Below are 23,602 nucleotides of genomic sequence, written 5' to 3'. Positions count from 1 at the left end.
TGGAGCCTGGAGAGGGCTTCTGGGGGGCGGTGCCCGGTGGCCCCCTGAAGACGGAGGGGTTTCAGGCTGTGGGCGTGAGTGTGGTGGGGACGGAGAGGAGGGGCCTTGAAGGGCCAGTGTGTTTCTGGGATAGTGAGGGCCAGGCCGGGCAGGCTGGCGCATCCTACTTCTTCAGGCCGGTGTCCAATGAGTGAGCAGGAAAACTCGGCGCCATTTTTTTTTTTTTTTTTTTGCGGTACGTGGGCCTCTCGCTGTTGTGGCCTCTCCCGCCGCGGAGCACAGGCTCCGGACGCGCAGGCTCAGCGGCCATGGCTCACGGGCCCAGCCGCTCCGCGGCATGTGGGATCTTCCCGGACTGGGGGCACGAACCTGTGTCCCCTGCATTGGCAGGCGGACTCTCAACCACTGCGCCACCAGGGAATCCCTCGGCGCCTTTCTTAGAGCTTTCATCACTCTTTAATTACAGTGTAACAGAGCAAGGAAGTGTGCGTGAACCCCTAGAAGGGACACGTGCCTCAGAGTCCCCCACACCCAGCTGCCCCGGACGTTGTGTGCAGGCCACAGGGAGTGGCGGCTCCGTCGGAGGGGTCCCTGCCGAGGGGGCCCCGCACCTGCCCCAGTGCCCTGGAGGGGGCCCGGCGGAGGCCCCTTTAAGTAGCACTGTGAATGGGCGCCAAGGAGAAGTGGGGATACACGGGGGACACCAGGGCCCCCAGGATGGCCTCGGCGGCGTGACTCCAGCTCCGCCAGCTCCCTTCATTGCCTGTTTCCTGGGCTGCATGACGGGCCTGGGCACGCGTGAGGGTGGAGGGGCCCCACCGCCGCCAGGAGCTCTCTTCCAGGCCTGGGGGAACACGAGGCCCCAGGGGAGCCCTGACCTTGTGCATTTCCCCGTGCGCCCCACGAGGGATCCGTGCTGGACCTACCAGGCCTGCTCCAAGGCGGAGTCTCCAACCAGGACCCGCGGGCCCCTATGTCCAGGCACCAGGCCCTCCTGGGAGGCAGCTGGCGTGTGTAGGAGGGAGGCTCTGGCCAGCTCAGCCTGAGACTGGGTCTGGAGTCCGGGGTGAGGCTCCTTCCCCCGCCCACGGAGCCGGGCAGGGCTGGCAGGTGCTGGCAGGGGTGGGCGTGGTCACCCTTGGACAGGCTCACCTCCTGGGCTGCCCTACCACTCTGTGCTCTTCCAGGGAAGGTGCCCCCCTGGCTCTTGGCGGAGGGTCTGAAGGACTCGGGCTAGCCGAGGAAGCCGGTCAGAGGGGCCAGGAGCAGTGTCCGTCCTCAGTCCTCAGTGGCCGGGGCCCCTGCGGGCTGTCTGCGGAAGCCCTGCGGCTTGGGGAGCCCGGCCTGCCCGGGAAGACGATGGTGGCGTACTCGGTCTGCTCTGGGACACAGGGGGCCGGGGGCTCCGGGGTCTTCTCTCGCCACTGGAAGTCCAGCTCCCCGTAGTCCACGGTGCACGCAGGCCCGGTGGAGGAGCCCTCCTTCTTGGGGAGAGAAGAAGGGACGGGTCGTCGGTCTCCGAGGGGCTGACACACACACACACACACACACACACACACACACTCTCTCTCTCTCTCTCTCTCTCTCTCTCTCTCAAACGCGCGGGCACAGCAGGGCAGGGCTGGCCACCCAACCTCGGACACTGCAGCGGTGGCGCGCGAGGGGCGTGGCTGCTCTGAGGCCGGCTCCCCCCCCCCCCCCCGAGGTGCGGCCGCGGCAAGGGCACCGCCAAGGGAAGGACGCTCACCGGAGGCTGGTCTTCGCTCCTGCGCGCGCAGCCCTCTGCAGAGAAGCACACGAGTCAGGGAGCCCCGAGGCCCTGCTGTCGTGGCGGGGGTCTCAGGGGTCCCTGGGAAGGGACCTGGGTTGTCTGGTCCCCAGGGCCCGCCTGGCTTCCAGGCCTCACGTGCGGCCCAGCCCAGTGCGCAGCGCCCTCTCGGCTGGCGCAGCACACACAGCGGGCGCATCATCAGTGATCCCTGCACGTTCTCAAAAATATTTAAAGGCGGAAAGAGCGATTCCCTGGAGAGATGACCTCCCACAGGGGCTTTGCTCTCAGCTGGGCTGCACCCCTACCCCACTCAAGGGGTGGGGTGTCCTCAGCGGTGTCCAGGCCTGCGGTGGCTGTGGCTTTCACCTTGGGCGCCCAGCGGTTAGAAGAGCTTTCAGTGTCCTGCAGCCTAAGGTGCAGCCTGAGGTGACTCAGCCTTGCGGGGGGGCTGCCCTCCCCACTCCCCTCCCTCACACCCCTCCTGAGAGCAGGCACAGGGGTTGTGAGGGGACCACAGACCCTGGGAAGCCCAGTCTGGCCCCTCCCTGTGGGGGGACATGGAGGGGGTAGGAGCAGGGGAGGGGTGAAGGGAGGGAGACTGTGGGCTGCGCCTGTGGGGACTGGCGCGGCCTTACCCCGAGTGGCCCAGAGGAAGACGGCTGCCAGGACCCAGGTCAGCAGCACCAGCAGCAGAGCTCCCAGCAGGACGCTTGTGACACGGGCGACCAGGCCCTGTAACTGGCCTTCGGTCCTGGGTGGGGGGCTGGGGCGCTCTGTGGGCAGCTCCAGGACTCCCTCTGCAGGGGCAACAGGACAGGAGTCAGAGCCGGGGGACCCAGGGCCCTGCCCTCTGCGAGTCCTAGACCTGCGCTGACCAGTCTCGCCCCGGCCTGCACCCCGGCACAGCTTCCGAGCACGAGCTCATCCTGAGAGGCGCCTGCCACCAGCCTCTTCCTCGAGGACAAGTGGGTCTGGGGGTGCTTCCAGGCATGCAGAGCCAGGGCCGTGGGTCGCCGTGGTCCTGGGTGTGGGACAGAGCCCTGGAATGGAGCCTGGCAACCCCTGCCCACGATGCCCCATGGCTGAGGCTGCTCCTGCTGGCTGCCCAGACCCCGCCCTGCTCACCCATGCCCTCGGGTCGCCGACGCCCTCACCTGTCACCGTGAGCTCCGCAGGCCGGCTCTCGTTGATCTGCGTCTTGGGGGGCAGGTAGATGGCCCCACAGAAGTAGACGCCGCTGTCATTGCGCTGGGCGGCCATGATGCTCATGTGGAAGTGTCGCCCGCCGGGCAGCGGCGTGACGTGGAAGCGCCGGTCCCGGCCAGGCTGGCTGCGGTCCTCGGGGAAGGCGGCCAGCTTGTCTGTCTGGTTGCTGGGGCTCATGCGGTACCAGTTGAGGACGAAGTGCTCGGGCTTGCTGGAGAAGCTGCAGGTGAAGGTGGCGTTCGCCCCCTCGGGCACAGTGAGCCGGGCCGGGGAGAAGGTGAGGGGGCTCCAGGGCCTGCTGGGGGCATCTGAGGGGTGGAGAAAGGAGCAGTGGGCGGGTGTGCGGAAGGGGTATGGAGCCCGCCCACCAGACCCTCCCCGCCCACTCTCCCATGGCCTGTCGATGGGAAGGTTGTGCAGTGCTTCTGGGGACGGGTGCTCGCCTCTCACGGGCCGCTCCGGGGTGCGACTTTGTCCTTTGACTCTACTGAGACCTGGGGCCAGGCTGCGATCTGGCTCTGACCTCCAGGCCCTCGCTTTTCCCCCTCCGCAGTGGTGGTTTAAGGGCCTTCACCCTCTCCCTCCTTGAGTCCCAGTTGCCAGTCCCCGCAGGCCTGACCCCCACGCTCCCTGCGCTGGGGGAGGGGGAGGGTAACTGGGAGGCCGGGCTGGGCTGGTGGGGGCGTCCCACGGAGAACCCAGCCCCGGCAGGCTCCAGCTCAGAACCAGCTCAGAGCTGGGAGCGCCCCCTCCACTCCCCCCGTGGGCACTGCTGACTGGGCGTGCCACGACTGCGGACTGGTGCCCAGAGGCCAGCGCGGACGAGCCTGGGCTCTGTCTGCAGGCCCCACCTGGGGATGCCCCGCCACATGCAGGGGCCCGCCTCGCCGACACACACACGCAGCTCACGTTGGCACGCGCACGCACGGGTGTGCACGCCCTCACACCCAGCTCGCTGGCTGGGGGGTTGGGGGTGGGGCAGCCCCTCCCAGGAGATGCCCAGCCGCACCCCACACAGAGTCCAGGCTGACGTGATGGCCCAGGTCGCAGGGAGGGGCCCCGGTTGGGACCCACATGTGGCCAAACCCACACCCGGTGCTTTAGCCCCCTGCGGACGGCTCATGCTGGGAGCTTGCGCAGTGGCCCCTGATTTGCACACAGTGGCAGGCCTGAGGCTGCCCCCCAAGACCCAGCCCCCCTCAGCCCCCTGCCCGCTCCTCCAGGGAGGGGGACACCCCCAGCCCCTGTGGAGGGGCAGCTCTGTGCAGGGCTGGCGGTTGTCTTCGCATCTCTGTGGAGGCCCGTCCCACTGGCAAGGAGGGGCGGGGGCAGCGGGGAGGCCGGGGCGGCCTGAGGGCGGCCAGGCCTCCCCTCTCAGCCAGGCCCACTGCCCCGCGGGGCCCGCATCTGCTCCCCTGCCACCGCCCTGCCGCCGCTTCGGTACCTGCTGGACACAGATTTGGTCAAAGTCGCGCGGTGGTGATGGTGCACCGGATCCGAGAGTCCTGCTCTGCACAAGGCCCTTGGGCGCCCCCCACCCCAGGGCTCCCACCCGCAGCGAGCCCGCATCTGGGTCCGGAGACCCAGGGCGCCTCACAGGTACCCCAGGAGCCGCTGTTCTGGGTGGTGCCCCCCAGACTGTGCTCCCAGCCGTCCTGTGTCCACGCCAACCCCCCTCTCCCACCTGCCAAGGCCTCGAGTGAGCCCCCTGGGGAGCCTCCCTTCCTGCACAGGCCCCTCCATCAGGGCCCCCGTGAGCGCCTGTGGGGACCTTTGCTGACGAGCCCTGCATGGACGGGGGCCCAGCTCGTCTTCAGTGCAGGCCCTCACCACCACCCCCATTCGCCAGCCTGAACTGGTGGCCATTTGAGTCTCTTGTCTACCTGCTTGCTCTCTGTGGGGCTCTCACAGAATCTGGACCTGAGTAGCTGGGACCCTGGGCTACGTAGGTCCCTGGCCTGGTTCTCTGCATGGCTTCCCTGCTGCCCCTCAGACCCCTACCCCAGCACAGCCCTACCTGGATGCCTGTCCCCGCCCCGCCCCCCCTGGACCCTCACAGTGTGGGCAGAGGCAGGGGCTGGATGCAGCTGCTGGGGGGCCGGCCTGGGACACAGGTCAAGGGCAGTGTCCGTGGGGTAGTGTGGGAGGGGACAGCCCATCACCCGGGGCCGCTCGGGACCCAACACTGACCAGGAAGCACCCGCCTCCCCAAAGGCACAGGGTGCCTGGCTGTCAGGGGCTCCCGGCGGCCCGGCCAGCGTGCAGGGCCACAGGGGGGACCCTCACGGGGCGCTCAGAGGCCCCCCAGATGGAGAAAGATGGTTCCCTGGAACGAGAGCCCAGAAGCATCACGGGAAGCAGAGCAGAGGGAGTGTGGGGCCGGAGACCTCAGGGCTGAGATGGCGCTGGGAACAGGTGGGAGAGCCAGATGGGGCCTGGGCTCCTGTGTGACCCCCACCCCTCTACATCAGCCTTGGCCTGGGATGCTAACAGAGCTTCTTCCCGAGTCCTGGGGTCCCCTTTATCCCTGCAGGATGAATGTCTGTGCATCTTTTCTTATGTTGTTTGAGTAATTGAAAATTTAAATGTTGTCTATTTATGTAATAATGGAATGTCAGTGAGGGGTCTCCAGGCTTGTTTTTCTGTTTGGGGATTGGGTTGAGGAGAGAGCCGCTGAGCCTCAGCAGGGTCAGGAGGGAGAGACCCTGGGGGGTGCCTGGGTGTGGGGCACACTGTGAGCACCAAGGTGGCACCGGCCCGGCTCCCGTGGAGGGAGGCCTGGCACGGGCTCAGGGCGGCCTTAGAGACCACATTTCACAGCTACCATCTAACACCTGATTTAGGCAACACCCACCAGTGGGTGCTGAAAGCATTGCCCAGTGGACTGCTGGGTCCCTACCTCAGGTCTCTGATTCATCCCGAAGGGAGAAGAGCACCTTCCCCCCCCCCCCCACCGTGCTTTGCAGTGGACCCAGAGGGAGCGACCCCGTATGACGGGTCTCCGATGGGTGCCCCAAGAAGGACCATCATGTCTGTGACCTCCCAGGTGGCAGGTGCTTGCACACCTGGCCTGGCTCCTTCAGGAATGCCAGCAGCGGCAACAAAAGCAGAAACAGACAGGTGGGGCTACGTCAAGCTAAAAAGCTTCTGCACAGCAAAGGACACCATCAAAAAATGAAAAGGCAGCATAGTGAATGGGAGAAAATACTTGCAAATCATATATCTGATAAGGGGTTGATATCCAAAGTATATAAAAAACTCTTACAACTTAATAGCAAAAAAACAAACAATCTGATTAAAAAGTGGGCAGAGGACCTGAAGAGACATTTTTCCAAAGAAGACATGCTGATGGCCAACAGACACATGAAAAGAGAGATGCTCAACGTCACTGATCATCAGGGAAATGCAAGTAAAAACCACAATGAGGTATCACCTCACGCCCGTCGGAATGGCCTCGTCAAGAAGTCTAGAGATAAAAAAAAAAAAAAAAAAAAAAAAAGTCTAGAGATAACAAGTGGTGAAGAAGACATGGAGAAAAGGGAATGGAAACTGGCACAGATGCTGTTGGAACAGTACGGAGGTTCCTTAAAAACTAAACACAGAACTACCATGTGATCCAGCAATTTCACTTCTTAGTATTGTCTGAAGAAAATGAAAACATTAATTTAAAAGATATATACACCCCAATGTTCACTGCAGCACTATTTACAATTGCCGAGATACAGAAGCGACCTCAGTGCCCATCGACAGAGGAATGGATAAAGAAGATGTGGTATATATACAATGGAATACTACTCAGCCATAAAAGAGAATGAAATCTTGCCACTTGAGACAGCTTGGATGGACCTAGAGAATATTTATCTTTCTCTGCCTGAAGTAAGTCAGGCAGAGAAAGACAAATACTGTATGATTTCACTTATATGTGGAATCTAAAAAAAACCCAAAAAAACAAAACGAGACAAAAACTGAGCTCATGGATATAGAGAACAGATCGGCAGTTTCCAGAGGTAGGGGCTGGGGAAACGGGTGAAGGTGGTCAAAAGGTACAAACTTCCAGGCATAAAATAAATAAGTCCTTGGGGTGTGATGTGCGGCATGGCGACTAGAGTTAATAATTCTGTGTTGCGTATTTGAAAGTAGCTAGGAAAGTGGATCTTGGTAGTTCTTTTCACAAGAAAAAATCTGGTAACTGTATATGGTGATGATATTAGCTGGGCCTACTGAGGTGATCATTTTGGAATATATACAAATACAAATACACTGTATGCCTGAAACTAATATAATGCTATGCCGATTACACCTCAAAAACGCCTAAGGATTTCCATATCTAAAATAAAATTGAGGTTCGATTAAAAACAAACAAACAAACAAAAATGCCTGCTGTAGGTCAGAGGAGGCTGAGGACAGTGGCGTCCGGCTGAAGCTGAGGGTCTGGACTCGGCTCCGTCAGGGAAAGAGCCCAGCCAGACGGCAGGCTCGGGACGCAAGGGCATCTGATCTATGGGACTGCGTCAGCCACCATCCCGGGCGTTAGGAGAGTCTGTGACTAACGCTCAGGTGACCAGCAGTGCACGGATGGAGAGGGCTGTGGGCTGCGCCGGCCCCCAAATACCCGCGTTCAGCAGCACCCTGGAATGTGACCTTATTGGGAACAGGGTCTTTGCTGATGTGATCCGTTGAGATGAGGTGTGGGGTTGGCGGCCCCTAACCCGACACGACCGTGTCCTTACTGGGGAAAAGGGGATGCGTGGACAGCTCCACACACGGGAGGACGCCGTGTGACACAGAGCAGAGCTGGGGTGACGTGTCCACAGGCCGAGGGACACCAAGCATCGTCACCACCGCCTGCAGCTGGGAGAGGCCTGGAACCACGTCTTACTCGCAGCCTGGGGAGGAAGGGACCCCGTGACACCGAGGTCCGACTTCCAGCCTCCAGAACCGCCGGCCCATAAGCTTCTGTGGTTCCAGCCGCCCGCCTGGTGTGGGAGTTTGCTACGGCAGCCCCAGCAAACTAACACAGAAAGCCAGGGTTACCAAATTGAAGACTCTGGGTGAGGGTGTTCACTGCTGTGTTTCGGTAACTTTTCTGTATCTTTCAAATATTTTTCAAGTTTGTACGTTGAAAAAAATAACACATATCTGACTTAAAAAAATGTGTCATAGGCTGGGCCAGACAGTTCTTATAAGATCGAATTCTCATGACGCTATAAAGCAGGCATTATTATCAGCAAACTGCAGGTGGGAAAACCGCAGCTCAGAGAGGTTAAGGGACCTGCCTGAGGGCACAAAGCTCACCAGTGTCGGCTTCAGCTGGAACTCAAGGCCGGCCCCTTTCACGTTTTGATTTTCCCCTGCTTTGGGAAGGGGCCCTGGTGGGGAGTGGGTGGCGAGGGCAAGTCACAGCGCCTCCCGAACCCCCGGGCCTTGGTTCCTCCTCCCGGGATGACACGCACCCTGTCTCCACCCACACCCCGTCTCCACCGCATGCCGTGCCTGGGCTCCGCAAGCCTCCGCACAGGGCACCTTTTGGCCACAGGCTCTTGGACCACTGACTGCAGCCGTGAGTTTCCTCCGTCCATCCTGAGAGCGAGGCCAGGTGTGGGGAAAAAGCAGGGCGACCTGGGCGCTGAGCAGGTGCTGAGCAGGCCCGGCTAGGCAGAGACAACTGAGGGCCTCTGGGCACAGAATCCAAGACTGGCAGCCAGTGGGGATCAGGCAGCCTCACCTCGGCTTGGCCCTTCTAGGGCCCTTGACCCCTGAGCCCAGCGAGGTCTAGAGGACAGGCCCTAGGTCTGGCTGGGGAACCCTTCCCATCAGGGCAGCACCGGGCGCAGTGGCTGAGGGCAGGGCAGCCAGGAGGGGCCTCTCCCTGAGCACCGCTTTGGCCATGGGCCTGCAGGGCCTGCCTAGGGGACAGCCCGTACTGAGGGGCTTGGGGCCGGGACCCGCTCCAGAACCTGCTGTGGACGCTCCCGGATGTGCCCGGGCACTGTGCTCCAGGGCAGCTCGTCCAGAGGCCCAGGTGGGGCTCATCCCAGGCCCACGATGGGATGGGTCTTTACTGGAACTGTTGCACTTTTGACATAATTGGAGAAACATCTCCAGGCCACCCAGCCTGTGCCCTCATGGAACCAGTCAGTCCCTTCCCCCCAGGAAAACACAAGTGGGGCCGAGGTCTGGGGCTCTGGCCGCCCAGCCCTTTCATCCTACGGAGAGGGCCATGAGCTTGCCCGTCCCTCGGGACTCCCAGGAAGAGCTGGGATACTCCTGCCTGCTCACAAGCAAGGAAGGGACTCACCACCAGGTGAGGGGAGTGGGTTAGGAGCCAGAGCCCAGAGAGGGCCCTTCACCTGCCCAAAGCCACACAGCGCCCTGCCAGGGGCCGTGCTGGGCCTCAGGGGCCTGGTTCCCCCCACACCCCCGCCAGAGACTGAGAACCGGAGGTCTTTGCCCAGCCTGACCCCCCGCCACCCAGCCCCGACCCACATACCTAGGAGCCATCCTGGCTGCCAGCCCAGCTGCAGCACGGCCCAGACGAGTGGCCACAGTGCCCGCGGGGTCCCCATGCCCGGAGCGCCAGCCCGCCCGGCATGCTGTCTCCTCCACTGCTTGCAGAAGTGCAGGAGGAAAGGAACGTGTCCGGGTCAGGTCGCAGGGCCACGCCCCAAGCCCCTGCCCCCCCTTCCTCCTCCTGCCCTTGGGCAGGGAGCTGGTGGGAGGGAGAGAGATGCTCTGCACAGAGACGAGGTGAGAGAGAGGGAGAAACAGAGAGACGGAGGCAGGTGGAGGGGGAGGTGGGTTTGGCCCCCTTCCTCCCACTGCGGGGGAGGGGCGTCTCCATCCCGGGCATTCTTGTCTCTGTATTTGTTGTTGACTCTTCCGGAGCCTGTGGGTCCGCTGGGAGGGGGTGCAGGGTCTTCTCTGCTCCCCTTCCCCAGCCGTCCCTCTGCCCTCTCTGGGCTTAGGTCCCTGGAGCCACAGTGTTTGAAGCACCACAGGCACCACCAGGCCTCTACTGCCCGCCCCCGCCACCCGGCGGGCTGTGGGCAGTGGTCACACTGCTGCCCCCAGTGGGCAGTGAGGGTCTGGGGCCTTTCCTCCAGGCCCACCTAAGACCCTTTCCCTTTGGTCCTACCCAGGGTCCTGGGCCCCTCCCTGCCCCCATGGTGACCCTGCTAGCCCTGTGCTGAGGGGCGTCGGGGCTGGGGCGGCCGCGTTTCCAGATCTTTCCACTATCGGCAGCTTCCTGAGCCCCTCCAGTGCCGGGCCTTGACGGGTAATGCAGACCTCACCTCCAGGACTGACTTGCCTCAGGCTGGGGGAGGTCCTGGGGTCCGTGACCCGCCTCCTCCCCCCCCCCCGCCCCCGCACAGCCGGAACATTTGTGAAGTGATTGGATTGTTCGCCGCATTTCGCCCTAAGCGTTTAGTTCTAATGAATGGAAAACAGGAGACCTGAAGCTGCCGATATTAGGGGCGTAATGCGTAGGTCTCGTCGGCTGAGATGACAGAGACTGAAACCGCCCGGCAGCTGCTGTTCAGCTCCGGCTCTGAGACACGCAGGGCTCGCTGTGAAGGGAAAACATTAAAGAAAGCTGAGACGCTGGGAAAAGAGCATCAAAGACGATGTCTGGGCGCGCCGCTGGCGGAGGAGGCTTCAGCGGCAAACAGAGGGCCACTCCCCAAGCCTCAGCTGCTGAGGCCCCAGCACGGCGACGCCTGGAGCGTGGGAGGGGTCCCTGCCGACCAGGTGCGCTCCGAGAGCGTCGAGCGTCGGGGGGCAAGCTGGCCAGATGGCTCAGGTGGCTGGTATGGGAGAGAGTGGCCGCAGCTGACCCCTGTGACACCCCATGCCGACAGGCATCTCCTGGCAAACCCTCCCCCCTGGCCTCCCCTCGGGGGGCTGCAGCCCTGGGGGGGGGGGCTCCTGTCAGCCCAGGGCCTCCAGGCACCCAGCACTCTGCTCGCTGCTGACCCTGTCCCCGTGAGGCATGTGGCACTCACACTGGGGCCCTGAGGCTCTGTTCTGGGGGACTCAGCTCTCCTCTGAGGACCAGGGCTGGACGAGGCTGGGCTGGAGGGTAGGGGTGTGCTCTGAGCTGGGAGGTGTTGTCCGACCCTGGGGGGGGTCTCCTCACTACCCCTCACCTCAGTTCCATCTGCGAGAGCTCAGACTGTGTCCACAAAGGGCGATGCAGGCCCTTCCTCACCCGCCCACCTCCCTCCCTCACCCTCTGTCCCTCCCCCTTCTCCCCCTTCCTTTCCTCTCCCTGCTTCCCTTCCTCTCCCCCTTTCCCTTCCTCTCCCCCCTTGCCTTCCTCTCCCCCTTCCCTTCCTCTCCCCCCATTCTCTTCCTCTCCCCCTTCCCTTCTTCTCCCCCCTTCCCTTCCTCTCCCCCATTCTCTTCCTCTCCCCCTTCCCTTCCTCTCCCCCTTTCCCTTCCTCTCCCCCCATTCCCTTCCTCTCCCCCTCTTCCCTTCCTCTTCCCCCTTCCCTTCCTCTCCCCCCTTCCCTTCCTCTCCCCCCTTCCCTTCCTCTCCCCCCTTCCCTTCCTCTCCCCCTTTCCCTTCCTCTCCCCCTTTCCCTTCCTCTCCCCCCATTCCCTTCCTCTCCCCCCCTTCCCTTCCTCTCCCCCCTTCCCTTCCTCTCCCCTCTTCTCTTCCTCTCCCCTCTTCCCTTCCTCTCACCCCCATTCCCTTCCTCTCTCCCCATTCCCTTCCTCCCCCTTCCCTTCCTCTCCCCCCTTCCCTTCCTCTCCCCACTTCCCTTCCTCTCCCCCCTTCCCTTCCTCTCCCCCTTCTCTTCCTCTCCCCCCATTCCCTTCCTCTCCCCCCTTCCCTTCCTCTCCCCTCTTCCCTTCCCCTCCCCTTCCCTTCCTCTCCCCCCTTCCCTTCCTCTCCCCCTTCCCTTCCTCTCCCCCCCATTCTCTTCCTCTCCCCCCTTCCCTTCCTCTCCTCCCCATTCCCTTCCTCTCCCCCCATTTTCTTCCTCTCCCCCCTTCCCTTCTTCTCCCCCTTCCCTTCCTCTCCCCCCATTCCCTTCCTCTCCCCTCTTCCCTTCCTCTTCCCCCTTCCCTTCCTCTCCCCTCTTCCCTTCCTCTCCCCCCTTCCCTTCCTCTCCCCCCATTCCCTTCCTCTCCCCCTCTTCCCTTCCTCTCCCCCCTTCCCTTCCTCTCCCCCTTCCCTTCCTCTCCCCCCATTCCCTTCCTCTCCCCTCTTCCCTTCCTCTTCCCCCTTCCCTTCCTCTCCCCTCTTCCCTTCCTCTCCCCCTCTTCCCTTCCTCTCCCCCCTTCCCTTCCTCTCCCCCCTTCCCTTCCTCTCCCCCCTTCCCTTCCTCTCTCCTCTTCTCTTCCTCTCCCCTCTTCCCTTCCTCTCACCCCCATTCCCTTCCTCTCTCCCCATTCCCTTCCTCCCCCTTCCCTTCCTCTCCCCCTCTTCCCTTCCTCTCCCCCCTTCCCTTCCTCTCCCCACTTCCCTTCCTCTCCCCCTTCCTTTCCTCTCCCCCCTTCTCTTCCTCTCCCCCCATTCCCTTCCTCTCCCCACTTCCCTTCTTCTCCCCCCTTCCTTTCCTCTCCCCCATTCCCTTCCTCTCCCCCTCTTCCCTTCCTCTTCCCCCTTCCCTTCCTCTCCCCCCTTCCCTTCCTCTCCCCACTTCCCTTCCTCTCCCCCCTTCCCTTCCTCTCCCCTCTTCTCTTCCTCTCACCCCCATTCCCTTCCTCTCTCCCCATTCCCTTCCTCCCCCCTTCCCTTCCTCTCCCCCTCTTCCCTTCCTCTCCCCCTTCCTTTCCTCTCCCCACTTCCCTTCCTCTCCCCCCTTCCCTTCCTCTCCCCTCTTCTCTTCCTCTCACCCCCATTCCCTTCCTCTCTCCCCATTCCCTTCCTCCCCCCTTCCCTTCCTCTCCTCACTTCCTTTCCTCTCCCCCCATTCCCTTCCTCTCCCCCCATTCTCTTCCTCTCCCCCCATTCCCTTCCTCTCCCCCCATTCCCTTCCTCTCCCCCCTTCCCTTCCTCTCCCCTCCTGATTTTCCCCTCCCTCCGGCCTCTTAACCCCTGCCCCGCTGACACCCCTGGGACTGTGGGCTGGCGGGGGGGACCCAGACTCAGGAGGCTGAAAGGGGCCCAGAGACTGTGGAGGTGGGGAGGGGGTGCACATGGCCTGGGGTCGGCAGGACCAGCAGAGCAACTGGGTCAGAGCCAGGGAGGGACGCAGGCAAGTGAGGGATGGGGTAGGAGCCCCAGAGCCTCCGGGGTGCTGGCCCCCCAAAGTCAGCTCCCCCGTGCTTATCAGCTCACTCTCCCCCAAACACCCCCATCCAAACACATGCTGTCACACCACACACACACTGTCCCCCCCCACACACCGTCCCCCACACACACACTGTCCCCCCCCACACACACTGTGCCCACCACACACACCGTGCCCACCCCACACACTGTGCCCACCTGTCCCCCTCCCTCACCATCCTTCATTAGGGACAGAATAGGCTTCCTGGATGGAGGGAAGAGGGAAGGTCAGGGCTCCATCTGTCTCCTTTCTGTGTCCCCTGATGTTTGGCCCTGTCCTCTCTGTCCTGCGTCCTTATTTCACCCCTTCAGGTTTGGGAGATTCCAGCCGGGGTCCCAGCCAGGGCCTCCGTTCCCCTGGTCCCACCTATTACCCTCTCACATGACCAGGCGCTGGACGGGGTTCATCAGAGCCAACAGGGGACCCCCAGTTCAGTGGGCTTTCCAGTGACGACAGCTGTGTGTCGTTGTCATTGAGGTGATTGCGGGTGTGCTCCCAGTTGTGAGGATAACAGAGCTGGCTCTGCACGTGGGGCCGAGTCTCTCTCTGTGATAACATTTTGCACAACTGCCATCTGCTATTACAACCAGGATGCTGCCATGGGTACGGCCCAGCAGAGGAGTGCAGAGGGCCTTGTTTTAGTTCACTGACTTGTGTGTGTTTAGTGCTGTACGATGTAGCCATGTGACAGCCCTGGCATCCAGCCCTCTGAGATGATGCCAAGGTCCGTCACCACGGGACACCCTGTGCCTCTCTGAGCCACACCCATCTCCCTTCCGCTCTCACCCTGCATCCACTGGTCCATCCTCCAGCATATACTTTTGTCTCCACAAAGCACACAGTGGGATGGCCCGGCAGTGGCCCGCGGGGTGGGTCTCTCATGCCGCACGATCCCATGGACAGTGGTCCACGCATGCGTTTGTCTCCACTGGGATCGTCGCTGTGCCCGCATGTGCTCCGTGGCAGGTGGCACACTTGGCTCTTCTCCGCTGAGGTGCACTGGGTGGATCTAGTTTGGGGTGGTCCCGCTGGGAGGATCCCACGTGCAGGGCCTGGGTGAGCAGCAGCTTTGGTCCTGGGATCCGTGGGTGGCTGGGTGCAAGGTGCCGCGGGGTGTGTGTTCTGTGTCTGCAGGGCACCCCACCTCTACCCAGTCCATCAGGCTGCCGGCTGCTTCCTGCCCGACCAACTGCAGAAGCCCAGGGACCAGCAGTGAAGGAAGCCAACGGCCCAGAAGGTTCTCAGCAAAGCGGGCACTGAGGACTCAGGGTCTAGCTCTTAGGAGCCTGGGGAAATTTCCCTACTCGGGCCACCCACCCTTCTACCTTGAGAAGAGGGGCCCGAGAGTTTCCAGGTGTGCCGGCCGAGGTGACACGCACAGCCCGACAAGAGCGGAGGGAGAGTGGGGGAGAGGGGGCTCCCGTGCTCCTGAGGCACCACCAGAGCCGGAGGGACGTTTCCATTCACAGGAGAAACACAGCAAGTGGGAGGATCATCCTGAAACTGCTTCCGAGGGGCTGGAGGGTGGTGGTGTCAGTGACCTCTGACCCAGACTGGGAGGAGCACAGTGGAAATGATGCCCCACAGCCCGGGAGGGCGGTGGATTCACAGCTAGTGTGAGGTTGGAACAGGAAATGGTTAATAGTGATTGCAAATACAAACTTTCTGCTCTATCCTGTTTCTGAAGCATTTCCCAGAAGTTAAAAAAGAGCGCCTAATTTATCTGCCCAATTTAAGAATCAAATTAAAAAATAGGGACAAAATATTTTCACCATTTATTGTACACAAGAATAATAGTTGGCTTGTTTGTTAAGGTGGTGGGTTGCCAGATTTCTTACCCCCTCATTTCTAAACTTTCTAGAATGCTGTTGGGAGTTTAAATGCAAATTTATATTTTAAATTTCCAAAAGTGTGTGTTTGGGTGTATGTGTTCATGTGTATGTGTGTGTGTAGGTTTGTAGGCGTGTGTGTGTATTCATGTGCAGGTATGTGTATGGTGTGTGTTCATGCCTGTGTAGGTGTTCATGTGTTTATGTGTTTTGTGTGTGGTGTGTGTTCACCGGTACCTGTTCCCGTGTGTGCATGTGCTTATACATGGGTTGGTATTTGTATATGTGTATATGTGTGTGGTGTGTTTGTGTGTGCATAGGTATGTGTGTGTGTTCATGTGTGTGTAGTACACGTGTGTGAACACTTCCCTGGCCTATCCCACTGGGTGTCATTCACGCTTCTTGCTGGCTGGTCGCCCAGGCAGCTGAGGTGCTGCCCCGCGGGCTCCAGTGCCAGACTGACCTGGGTGGACGTGCAGCCGCCCCCGTGGGCATGCAAGAGCTGCTGCCCTCTGGGCAGGCTGTCCTCAACTTGGAGGGCCGGGTCCCCTCTGCCTAGCCTGTGCCGGCTCACCCCGAAGGTGCCCCCTCGCCTGCGTCCCTTGTCCGTCCCCTCTGTTGCCCGATGCCACGGCTCCTTCCGGGACCTGGCGGAGGTGCCGGCCCCTCGCTTGGCAGCAGCTGGGCTGGACGCTGGAACTTGGGATGGCGGGAAGTGCCTGTAGGAACAGAACCGGCTGGGTGGGGGCTGCTGTCCCGGCTGCTGGCCAGGACCCCCTCCTGCTGCCTGCAGGCCCCGGACACACCTCGACGGCATGCTTGGGCTCGGGCCTCCCGGGGGGCCACACGGCCTGGGGTTCGGGGAGTGGCCCATGTTCCTGAAGCTGCACCCCCTCTGCTGAGGTCTGGGGGGCTGAGGTGAGCCCAGCACGAGCTGAGCACCACGCTTCTGCCCAAGTCTCTCTTCTTGTCTGTCTGTCTGCCTGTCTGTCTCAACCTCTCCTGTCCAGACACACAAGGTGGGGCCCTGTTGACAGAGCAAAGCCAATCAGCCGGCTGGCCTCGTGCTGGACCCAGCGACCCCTTGACCCTGACCTGGCTGCCAGCTTTGAGGCCTCCCTGCTGTGCGGTCCTGCCTCTGCCACCCTCCCCCTCCCCACCCCCGGTCCAAATGGGGCAGTTCCCTCGTCCAGGCTCGCAGTGAGGGGCTTCAGGGGAGCCAGCCAGGCGAAGAGGGTGACAGACACTCCTGCAGGAGACTGTCCTCGTGTCTCACCTGGGCTGCGGAAGGTCTGCTTTCACATGCTCCACCTGGAAGCCCCCAGTGTGAGGGCTGCCCCTGCCCTCCGATCAGGGCAGTGAGTGTGAGGGGGAGGCCAGAGAGTGTCCACGGGGAGAGGGGCCTCGGCGTCTCCCTCAGGGGGGCGATCATATAGAAGTGGCACCTGGTTCCCTGACACCGTTCCCCACCCACCCCCACCCCGGACTGGGGCCATCAGCGCCCCAGGGAGGCTGTCATAGGTCAGAAGGTGGAGGGCAGCGTAGAGGCAGAGGGCGTGGCTCCGAGCCTCGTTCATAGAGCCTGTCCTTAGCGGCGCCAGCATCCTCGCACCGGCTCCGAGGAAGGGCTTCTCCCACCCCGCCTACGGGCTGCACAGGCACACAGCCGGACCCGTGGTTCCAGGACACGCCGCACAACCCAGGAATCACGTACGGAGTGGTGTGTGCGTTTTGCTTCGCCCATCGTTTCTCTGGTCAAAAGGAAAAGGAGGGGATATTTATGCCTGAAGAATTTGTTAGCTGACCCTGTAAGTAGTTTTTGCAGGGGGCTTGGCTCGTGGGTTTGGGGAGCACATAAATGGGCAGACGGATAGAGGTACGTGGAGGCTGACTTCCCCGGGGTCTGCACCTGGGCCTTTGGATCAGGCTCTGGGCCAGACTGAGGAGGTCCTGAGAAAGGTTGGAGGCGACAGGCTCCTTCCATTTTGAAAGGGTCCGTCTCATCACCCAAAGGTTATTTTCCAGGGCAGGGGGTGGTGAGTTATGATTCCAAGACTCTCCCCCAGAGTCAGAGACAGTTGGTGGTCTCGGAGCGGAGAGGCCTGCAGGGTGGCCTGGTGTACAGGGCTGTGGTCCAGTCTGGGCAGAGCGAGGGTGCCCACACCCAGCACGGTGTAGGCACAGCCAGGGCCGCTGTGCCTGGAGGCGCTACCAGAGAGGGAGAGCTCGGTGGGGGCTCCTTGGGCCAGGGCTACAGCCATCCCCTCAGCCCCCTGCACAGGCATGTGACAGGACAGCATGGGTGCCCACATACACACAATGGCCCTGGACTGACCAGCAAAATTCAGGACCTTAGAATTGCTATGATTGGCTGGGTGATAACCAAAAAACTCCCAGAAAATGGCGGCTAGAAGTTTATTTCTCTCTTGAAGAAGAACTCCAGAGGTAGGCGACCCTGAAGTGGTATCGTGACTCCAACTGCCCTCAAGGATTCAGGGTCTCAGCATGTGGTTTCCATCTGCAAGGTCACCTCATGGTCTAAGGTGGCTGCAGGAGTGCCAGCCATCACCTCTGCACTGATGAACAGAGAAGGTGGAAGTGGAATGGGAAAAGCTGGACTTCCCCTGGTTACCTGGTCCCATATTACAGAACCTTCCCCAAAGCACATTCCAATAATTTCCTGTTCTATCTCATTGTCACACTTAGCTGCAAGGAAGAAAGATGTCATCCAGTTGAAAGAGAGCCAAAAGGAAGTTTGAGAAATGAACAAGTCACTTGACAGGATCAGCTGTAGTCTGGACACAGACGAGGAGAGAATCAAGGAACTGGGAGAAAAATGAGAAGAAACTGCTCAGCATGCAGGGTACAGAGGCAGAGTCACGAGACAGGTGGATATAGGGAGGAGGCCCACAGGGAGGTGAACAGGCCATGGGCAGAGCATTCACTGGGGGCGAAGGCTGTGCTAAGTCTGCGCCTTGGAATTTCTAGGTGCGTCTGGGCATGAACAGGCTGCAGGAAAGGTCCGCAAGGCCCGCTCCCAGCAGGGGTGGATGCAGCGATTCTTGAACCTGGAGCCGGCTGCCCGGCAGGTGCCGTAGCCCTCGGCAGGGGACACAGAGCAGGCAGCTCGCTGCTGTGGGCACTGCCGCTTGCCCAGAGGCCCAGGGGCAGGGTCCACGACCCTCATTCCGGGCGGGGTGCTCCGGATGAGGCCCGCTCTGGCCTGGGAGCTGCCGAACGGCCTGGAGGAGCATCCTTTCCCGCCAGCCGTGGCGCTGGGGGACTTGCTGGCTGCTGAGCACCGCCCCGACAGTCCATGTCCCTGTTTCACTTGGTCAGAGCTTTTCCTCTCGTCAACATGAGCTGCCGATTCACAGCCTTGGACCCACGGAGAAACCCGCTTCCGTGGCACTGGGCCGGCCAGCTCCTCGGCGGAGCCACGCTGCCCAGTGGACAGGGCGCTGGGTGCCGCCTCCCCTGGGAGCTCGCTTGAGCCCTCCCCCCACCGCCCCGGGCTCAGGCCCCTCCCGGCTCTGCTCAACCCTCCAGCCTCGGCTGGCTCTTTCCTCGAGCCATGTCGCCCTCGCACCTTCACCAAGTACTGGACACACGGGGCGGGGGGGTGGGGTGGGGGGCGAAGCTGGCCCACAGACAGCGCAGGAGCCAGACGCATGCGCACAAGACGCGGGGCGGAGCTTCCTCTCAGGGGAGGCGCAAAGCCCCCAAACAGGCTGCATCTCGGGTGGAGCGGCCAGGGCTCCCAGCGCCGGTGCCCCTGCCGAGAGGGGATTGCTGGCGGCGGGTGTGGGGCACGCAGACAGCTTTGGGGGCCGGCTCCTTCAGGTCCTGAGCTAAGACTTCAGAGTAATTTGTGAAGCTGTGCATTACCTTTAAGGCATTTTTACGTAAATGTACATTTCTAGCCAATAAAAAGTATGAAGAAAGGAAAAGACTTGGGAGGGACTTCCCTGGCGCTCCAGTGGTTAGGACTCCACGCTTCCACTGCAGGGGACGGGGGTTCCATCCGTGCTCGGGGAACTAAGACCCCGTAAGCTGCGTGCGTGGCGCAGCTGAACAAACACCAAAAAAAATAAATAAATAAAAGAAAGAAAAAGAAAAGTCATGGGAAAATTTGCAACGATACATGTTCAGTAAAGTTCCTTAAGCTTTGTTTGTAATGGCAAAGACTTAGCACCGTGGTCAAGGACAGAGGCCGGGCAGGTAGATCATGCCCCAGCCACAGACTGGAAAATATCAGATATTTAGAAGAATGGGCATCACCGTCCATGCTACGCTGTGGGTAAAAGAAGCAGGCCTTAGGATAATATGTTCAGTAAGATTTCCTATTTGTGAAAAATAATTATGGAAATGTATATGTGCATAGGCACCGAAAATACGTGGATGTCAGCACCACAATGATGACTATGGGCGATTTTTATCATATTGTAGTTTGTCCTTTTTATGTTTCTGATTTTTCCTAAAATGAAAATCCACTGCTTGCGTAATAAAAAATACGCAAAAGGGTCAGAAAAAAAGGCCTATTTCTCATTTCTCTGAGACAAATCCGGTTGCTATGGAGACGAGACGGTTGTCAAGGCGGCAATTGGTCGGTGCCGGAGGCGGGTGGGCGCTCGCTAGGAACCGCAGCCAGCGCAGCCCTCAGACCGCACTGGGGAGCCCAGCGCCAGCATGGACGGCGTGGATGTGTGGGCCACCACCTTGGCCCAGCTGATGGCCAAGAGGAAGCCCCAGGACACCTGGGAGCTGGTCCCCGAGGAGGACCTGGCCTCAGGGCACCTGGACAGCAGCGGTTTCCAGTACCGGCTGCGGGGGCTCTCGAGGTGCGGCTGGGGGGGGGGTCTCCTGTGGGGTCCTGGGAGGGAGGGGCCGAGGCTACTTAACCACTGGCTAGGCTGGGTGTGGCCTGGCCGGTGAGGAAGGCGGCGGGGGGTCCGTGTGTCTGCCTGGCCTTGGCACCCAACAGGTGGGTGGGTGGGTCGGGTGTTGCTCCTCCCTTCCGGGAAGTGGGGGTGTTGGGGGAGCAGTCTGTTCATTGCCTTTCAGCACAGGCCAGCTGAGGCCCTGCCTGGCAGTGTCGGCACTGCCAGGCCAGTTGGGGCCCTGCCAAGGGGCAGCTGGCGTGGTGATGCTGCCCCTGCGTGGAGGACTTTGCTTGTTCACTGCAGCATCTCCTCGTTTCTGTGGCAGCGCTGACAGCGGGAGCAGGGTGTGGGCAGGCACCCGGTCGCCGCTCGGCCCTGCACTGCAGGGAGGCCTGAGGGGATGGAAGAAGGGGGTACGGGCCCCAGAGGAAGGAGGATGTCCCCGGCCTGGGCTGTGGCCGAGTGCGGGCCGCGTCACGAGCCCCCGGGACCATGGGTCACCACGTGAGCCTCGCTCTTCCTCGTGATGCCAGCTGCCATCAGAGCAGCCAGGACGGGCCAGACCTGCAGGGGCCCTGCCCAGCCAGGCAGCCTGGTCCCCCAGGGGCCAGCTGGGAGGGGGCTGAGGGGAGAGGGGGCCTCGCAGACCAGTCCCGCCCCAGTTCCCCAGCGTCCGAAATCCCTGGAGTCAGGTGTGCGCTGGGATGCTGGCTTTCCCAGGTGTCAGGAAGTAACAGCCTTCGGCGCATCTGAGGGGCCCCTTCCAACCCGGTACTCTGTGGGTACCCGGGCCCCACAGAGGAGCCACTCTACACAGGTGGGACGAGGACCCTGAGTACATCTTGGTTTTCTGTTTTCACGGACAGAAATGCCAGCTGGTGGGATGGTCACTAGGGCAGACCCACCTCTCCACGTGCAGCCACTGGCCACGTGTAGCCATGACGCGCTCATTAATTAACAAAGGAGGAAGTTCAGTCCCCAGGGCACCATCCGTGTCTAGGTGCTCCCCGGCCACGTGTGCTGGAGGCTGCATGCGGGGGCGCAGTGGGGACAAGCCCACCATCAGGGGAAGTTCCGGTGAGGGTCAGAGGGTCACTCACCTGTGACCTGACAGTCTGGAAACAGAAGGACACAGGGCCTTCAGCCTCCGGAGCGGCACCCTCACCGCTCTCCTCACGCTCCTCTGCCCGCCCCCAGCCTCCCCATCGCCTCTCTCCCGTGGGGTGGGCTCCCCAGGTCCTTTCTGCAGCCCCCCGCCCCCTCACTGGGCATCACAGAAGCTTTTCCTTTCCTCACTGTCCTGGTGGCGTCTCCTCGAGCAGCTGAGACCCAGGTCAGCAGGCGACAGACCGGCAGCAGCAGGCGCAGAGGCGGCCCTGCGCGTTCAGTCGCGGCTTTGCCGCTGAGAGCGTCTTGGTGCCGAATGGATGAAAGGCGCCGGCTTTGGCTTTTCAGGTTGTGGGTGCAGCGAGGGATGTGCACACACGGGCTGGGGTCATGAATTCCGCTGGGCCCGGGGGAGGGCCACCCCGGCCCCGCTCACCCCCTCTCTCCTCCCCAGGCTCCAGTGTGGCCGCTGCCAGTGGGGCTGGTCCTCGGCCCACGTGCACATCCTCTTCCACCTGTAGTGGGACGAGGATGCCCAGCAGGGGCTGGTGGAGGTGCGCATCTGGGCCCAGCGGTGCCGGCTGTGCCCGCGGGCGGGGCCGCCTGCCACGTCAGCCTGCTCAGCGTGCGGCTCTTCCTCAACAAGCTGGTGCAGTTCATCGCGCAGAAGTGCTACGGGGAGGGCCCAGGCTCCGACCAGTGCCTCGAGATCTGCTTCGGCGAGCACTGCGACGCCTGCGACCTGGGGGTCTGCTTCTTCCAGAAGCCCCCGGACCCCGCCTGGGGGCCCGAGGTCAAGAGCCCCAGCACCAGCAAGGGCAGGTTCACCCTGTATGGTGGCAGCAACGTGGACGCCCCCACCGCCAGCCAACAGCTGCGCATGCTTGGCTGCAGGCTTATGGTGGACCGCTCCAGGGGCTACACCCCAGCTCCACCACGGTCCCCCTCTCCGTGGCCGACTTCATCAAGAACCCCCTCTCCGAGAGCAGGGACTTCTTCGGCGAGAGGATGAGGAGATCATCACTGTCCCCTTCTCCCTTGTGCGCGAGGACAAGGGGCCCGCGGCCAACCCCACCGGGCCGCTCACTGTTGGCAGGGGCTCCCCCTACCTGCCCACCAGCTCCAAGGCCGCGCCCAAAGGCAAGCGCTTCCCGGTGAACATCAAAGTCCCCGTGTTCCACGGCAAAGGCCTCGTCCTCAGCAGCACCAAGGAGATGACAGGCTTTAACTACAAAGGCCACGGCTGCATCTCCGACCCTGATGGAGATGAGATGCAGACGATGGCTGGGGCCCCGCGTTCAGCAGCAGCGGTGCCGCCACTGAGGTCACTGATGGAAACAGCCCGCGGCCAGTGACCTACGTCATCAGCCTCAGGCACAACGGGCAGGGCTCCGTCACCTTCCCCTCTTCCTTGACCAATGTGGTCCTTGAAGGCGAGGACCCCTTTGGCCTCATCTACGACTCCCTCACCTTCCCTTTCATCTTCGCCACCAAGGGCAAAGGCGGGGCGTCCTCTGCTGGCGTCACTGAAGGCAAAGGGAAGGGGGATGGCGGCAGCGGCCCTGCCACCACTGGCCGTGAGCCCCTTCCGGGGACCAATGCCAGTGGCCCTGTCCCCATCAGCGAGGGCTCCGTCACTATCCCCTTCTCCGTCCTCAGTATCATTCAGAGCAAGGGCTCTAGCAGTGATGACAGTGGCCCTGAAAGCAATGGCCTTGCCACCCCTGGCTTTTCCAAGAAGCAGAGGCAGCCAGGGCCCAGGGCGGGCAAGTCCGGCCCTGGGTGCTACTGGGAGGAGGACTTCTGCTGGGCCGTAGGCTTCCGCTTCGACCCCTACGAAGAAGTCTGGATCTGGGTCTCCATGACCGTCCACATCCTCTGGATAATGTACCTGTACAAGTTCAGCCCTGACCACTCCCCGCGGGTGTGAAGTGTGGCGCCTCTCGTCGGTCCCTGCTTCACCCCCCAGCAGGGCCGCCCGGGCAGCCAGCGAGCCAAGTGACCTCCCTGTCCCCCCAGCAAGCCCCCGGCCGCCTTGGCCGCCCCCTGCTTCCGTGTTCTGTCTCCTGCCATGAGTTGTGGTGTCGTGGAAGCTCACGCCGTGATCGTCCCCCGCGCTGACCGTGTGTGTTCCAGGCGCTTTTCTGTACGTGTGTTACACTCCAATAAAATAAAAGTTAGGAAGCAGCAGCCACACGGCACTCGGGCTGAGCTGAAGGTGTGAGGTGGGAGGGCGAGGTGGGCACATGGGCCGACTCCTGGGTCCCAGTCCCCGCGGGGTCTCCTTCCCTCGATGGATCCTGGATCCCCAGACGGGACGCTCGGATCTGTTCAGCACAGGCTGTCAGGGCGGGGTGGGCGGTGGGGGGAGGAGGTCCTACACCACCCACTCTGCGAAGATGAAAGCCCCTTGAGGTGTGGTTGGCAAGCCTCTTCCCCCCCGCCCCCCCAACACCAGGGTCCCAGTAGCTGAGGAGGTAGCTTCCCCACGGGAGGGGCAGGAGGCCAGCCAGCGCTTTACCG

General features: G+C 61.8%; 2 protein-coding genes across 2 annotated transcripts; one reads left to right on the top strand and one right to left on the bottom strand.

Moving 5' to 3' along the window:
- Positions 1–473: 473 nt before the first annotated feature.
- Positions 474–9,570, bottom strand: PDCD1 (programmed cell death 1). The gene is made up of 4 exons (XM_067739806.1): positions 9,468–9,570; positions 2,926–3,285; positions 2,404–2,568; positions 474–1,525 (listed from the first exon to the last, which is right to left on the bottom strand). The coding sequence occupies exons 1-4, from the start codon at positions 9,541–9,543 to the stop codon at positions 1,251–1,253; spliced, it is 876 nt and encodes a 291-aa protein (XP_067595907.1). The 5' UTR covers positions 9,544–9,570; the 3' UTR covers positions 474–1,250.
- A 10,161-nt stretch (positions 9,571–19,731) lies between these two features.
- On the top strand, positions 19,732–23,269 carry RTP5 (receptor transporter protein 5 (putative)). The gene is given in 6 exon segments (XM_067739940.1): positions 19,732–19,930; positions 21,534–21,667; positions 21,670–22,005; positions 22,008–22,087; positions 22,090–22,348; positions 22,351–23,269. Coding segments are annotated over 6 exon segments (1,620 nt in total). The 5' UTR covers positions 19,732–19,778; the 3' UTR covers positions 23,010–23,269.
- Positions 23,270–23,602: the final 333 nt, after the last annotated feature.

The sequence above is a fragment of the Pseudorca crassidens genome, chromosome 6 (genome assembly GCF_039906515.1).
Source record: "Pseudorca crassidens isolate mPseCra1 chromosome 6, mPseCra1.hap1, whole genome shotgun sequence".
NCBI classification, from domain to species: Eukaryota; Metazoa; Chordata; class Mammalia; order Artiodactyla; family Delphinidae; genus Pseudorca; species Pseudorca crassidens.
This window is presented reverse-complemented; position numbering and strand designations above follow the sequence as displayed.

Bases quoted from the DNA above. Each gene is read 5' to 3' on its own strand.
- PDCD1 (XM_067739806.1), bottom strand. From the start codon at position 9,543: ATGGGGACCCCGCGGGCACTGTGGCCACTCGTCTGGGCCGTGCTGCAG. The intron at 2,569-2,925 runs GTGAGGGCGTCG...TTGCCCCTGCAG, and splicing joins TGCGGAGCTCACGGTGACAG to AGGGAGTCCTGGAGCTGCCC. The intron at 1,526-2,403 runs AGGCCGCGCCAG...GTGTGTGTCAGC, and splicing joins CCTCTGGGCCACTCGGGGTA to CCCTCGGAGACCGACGACCC.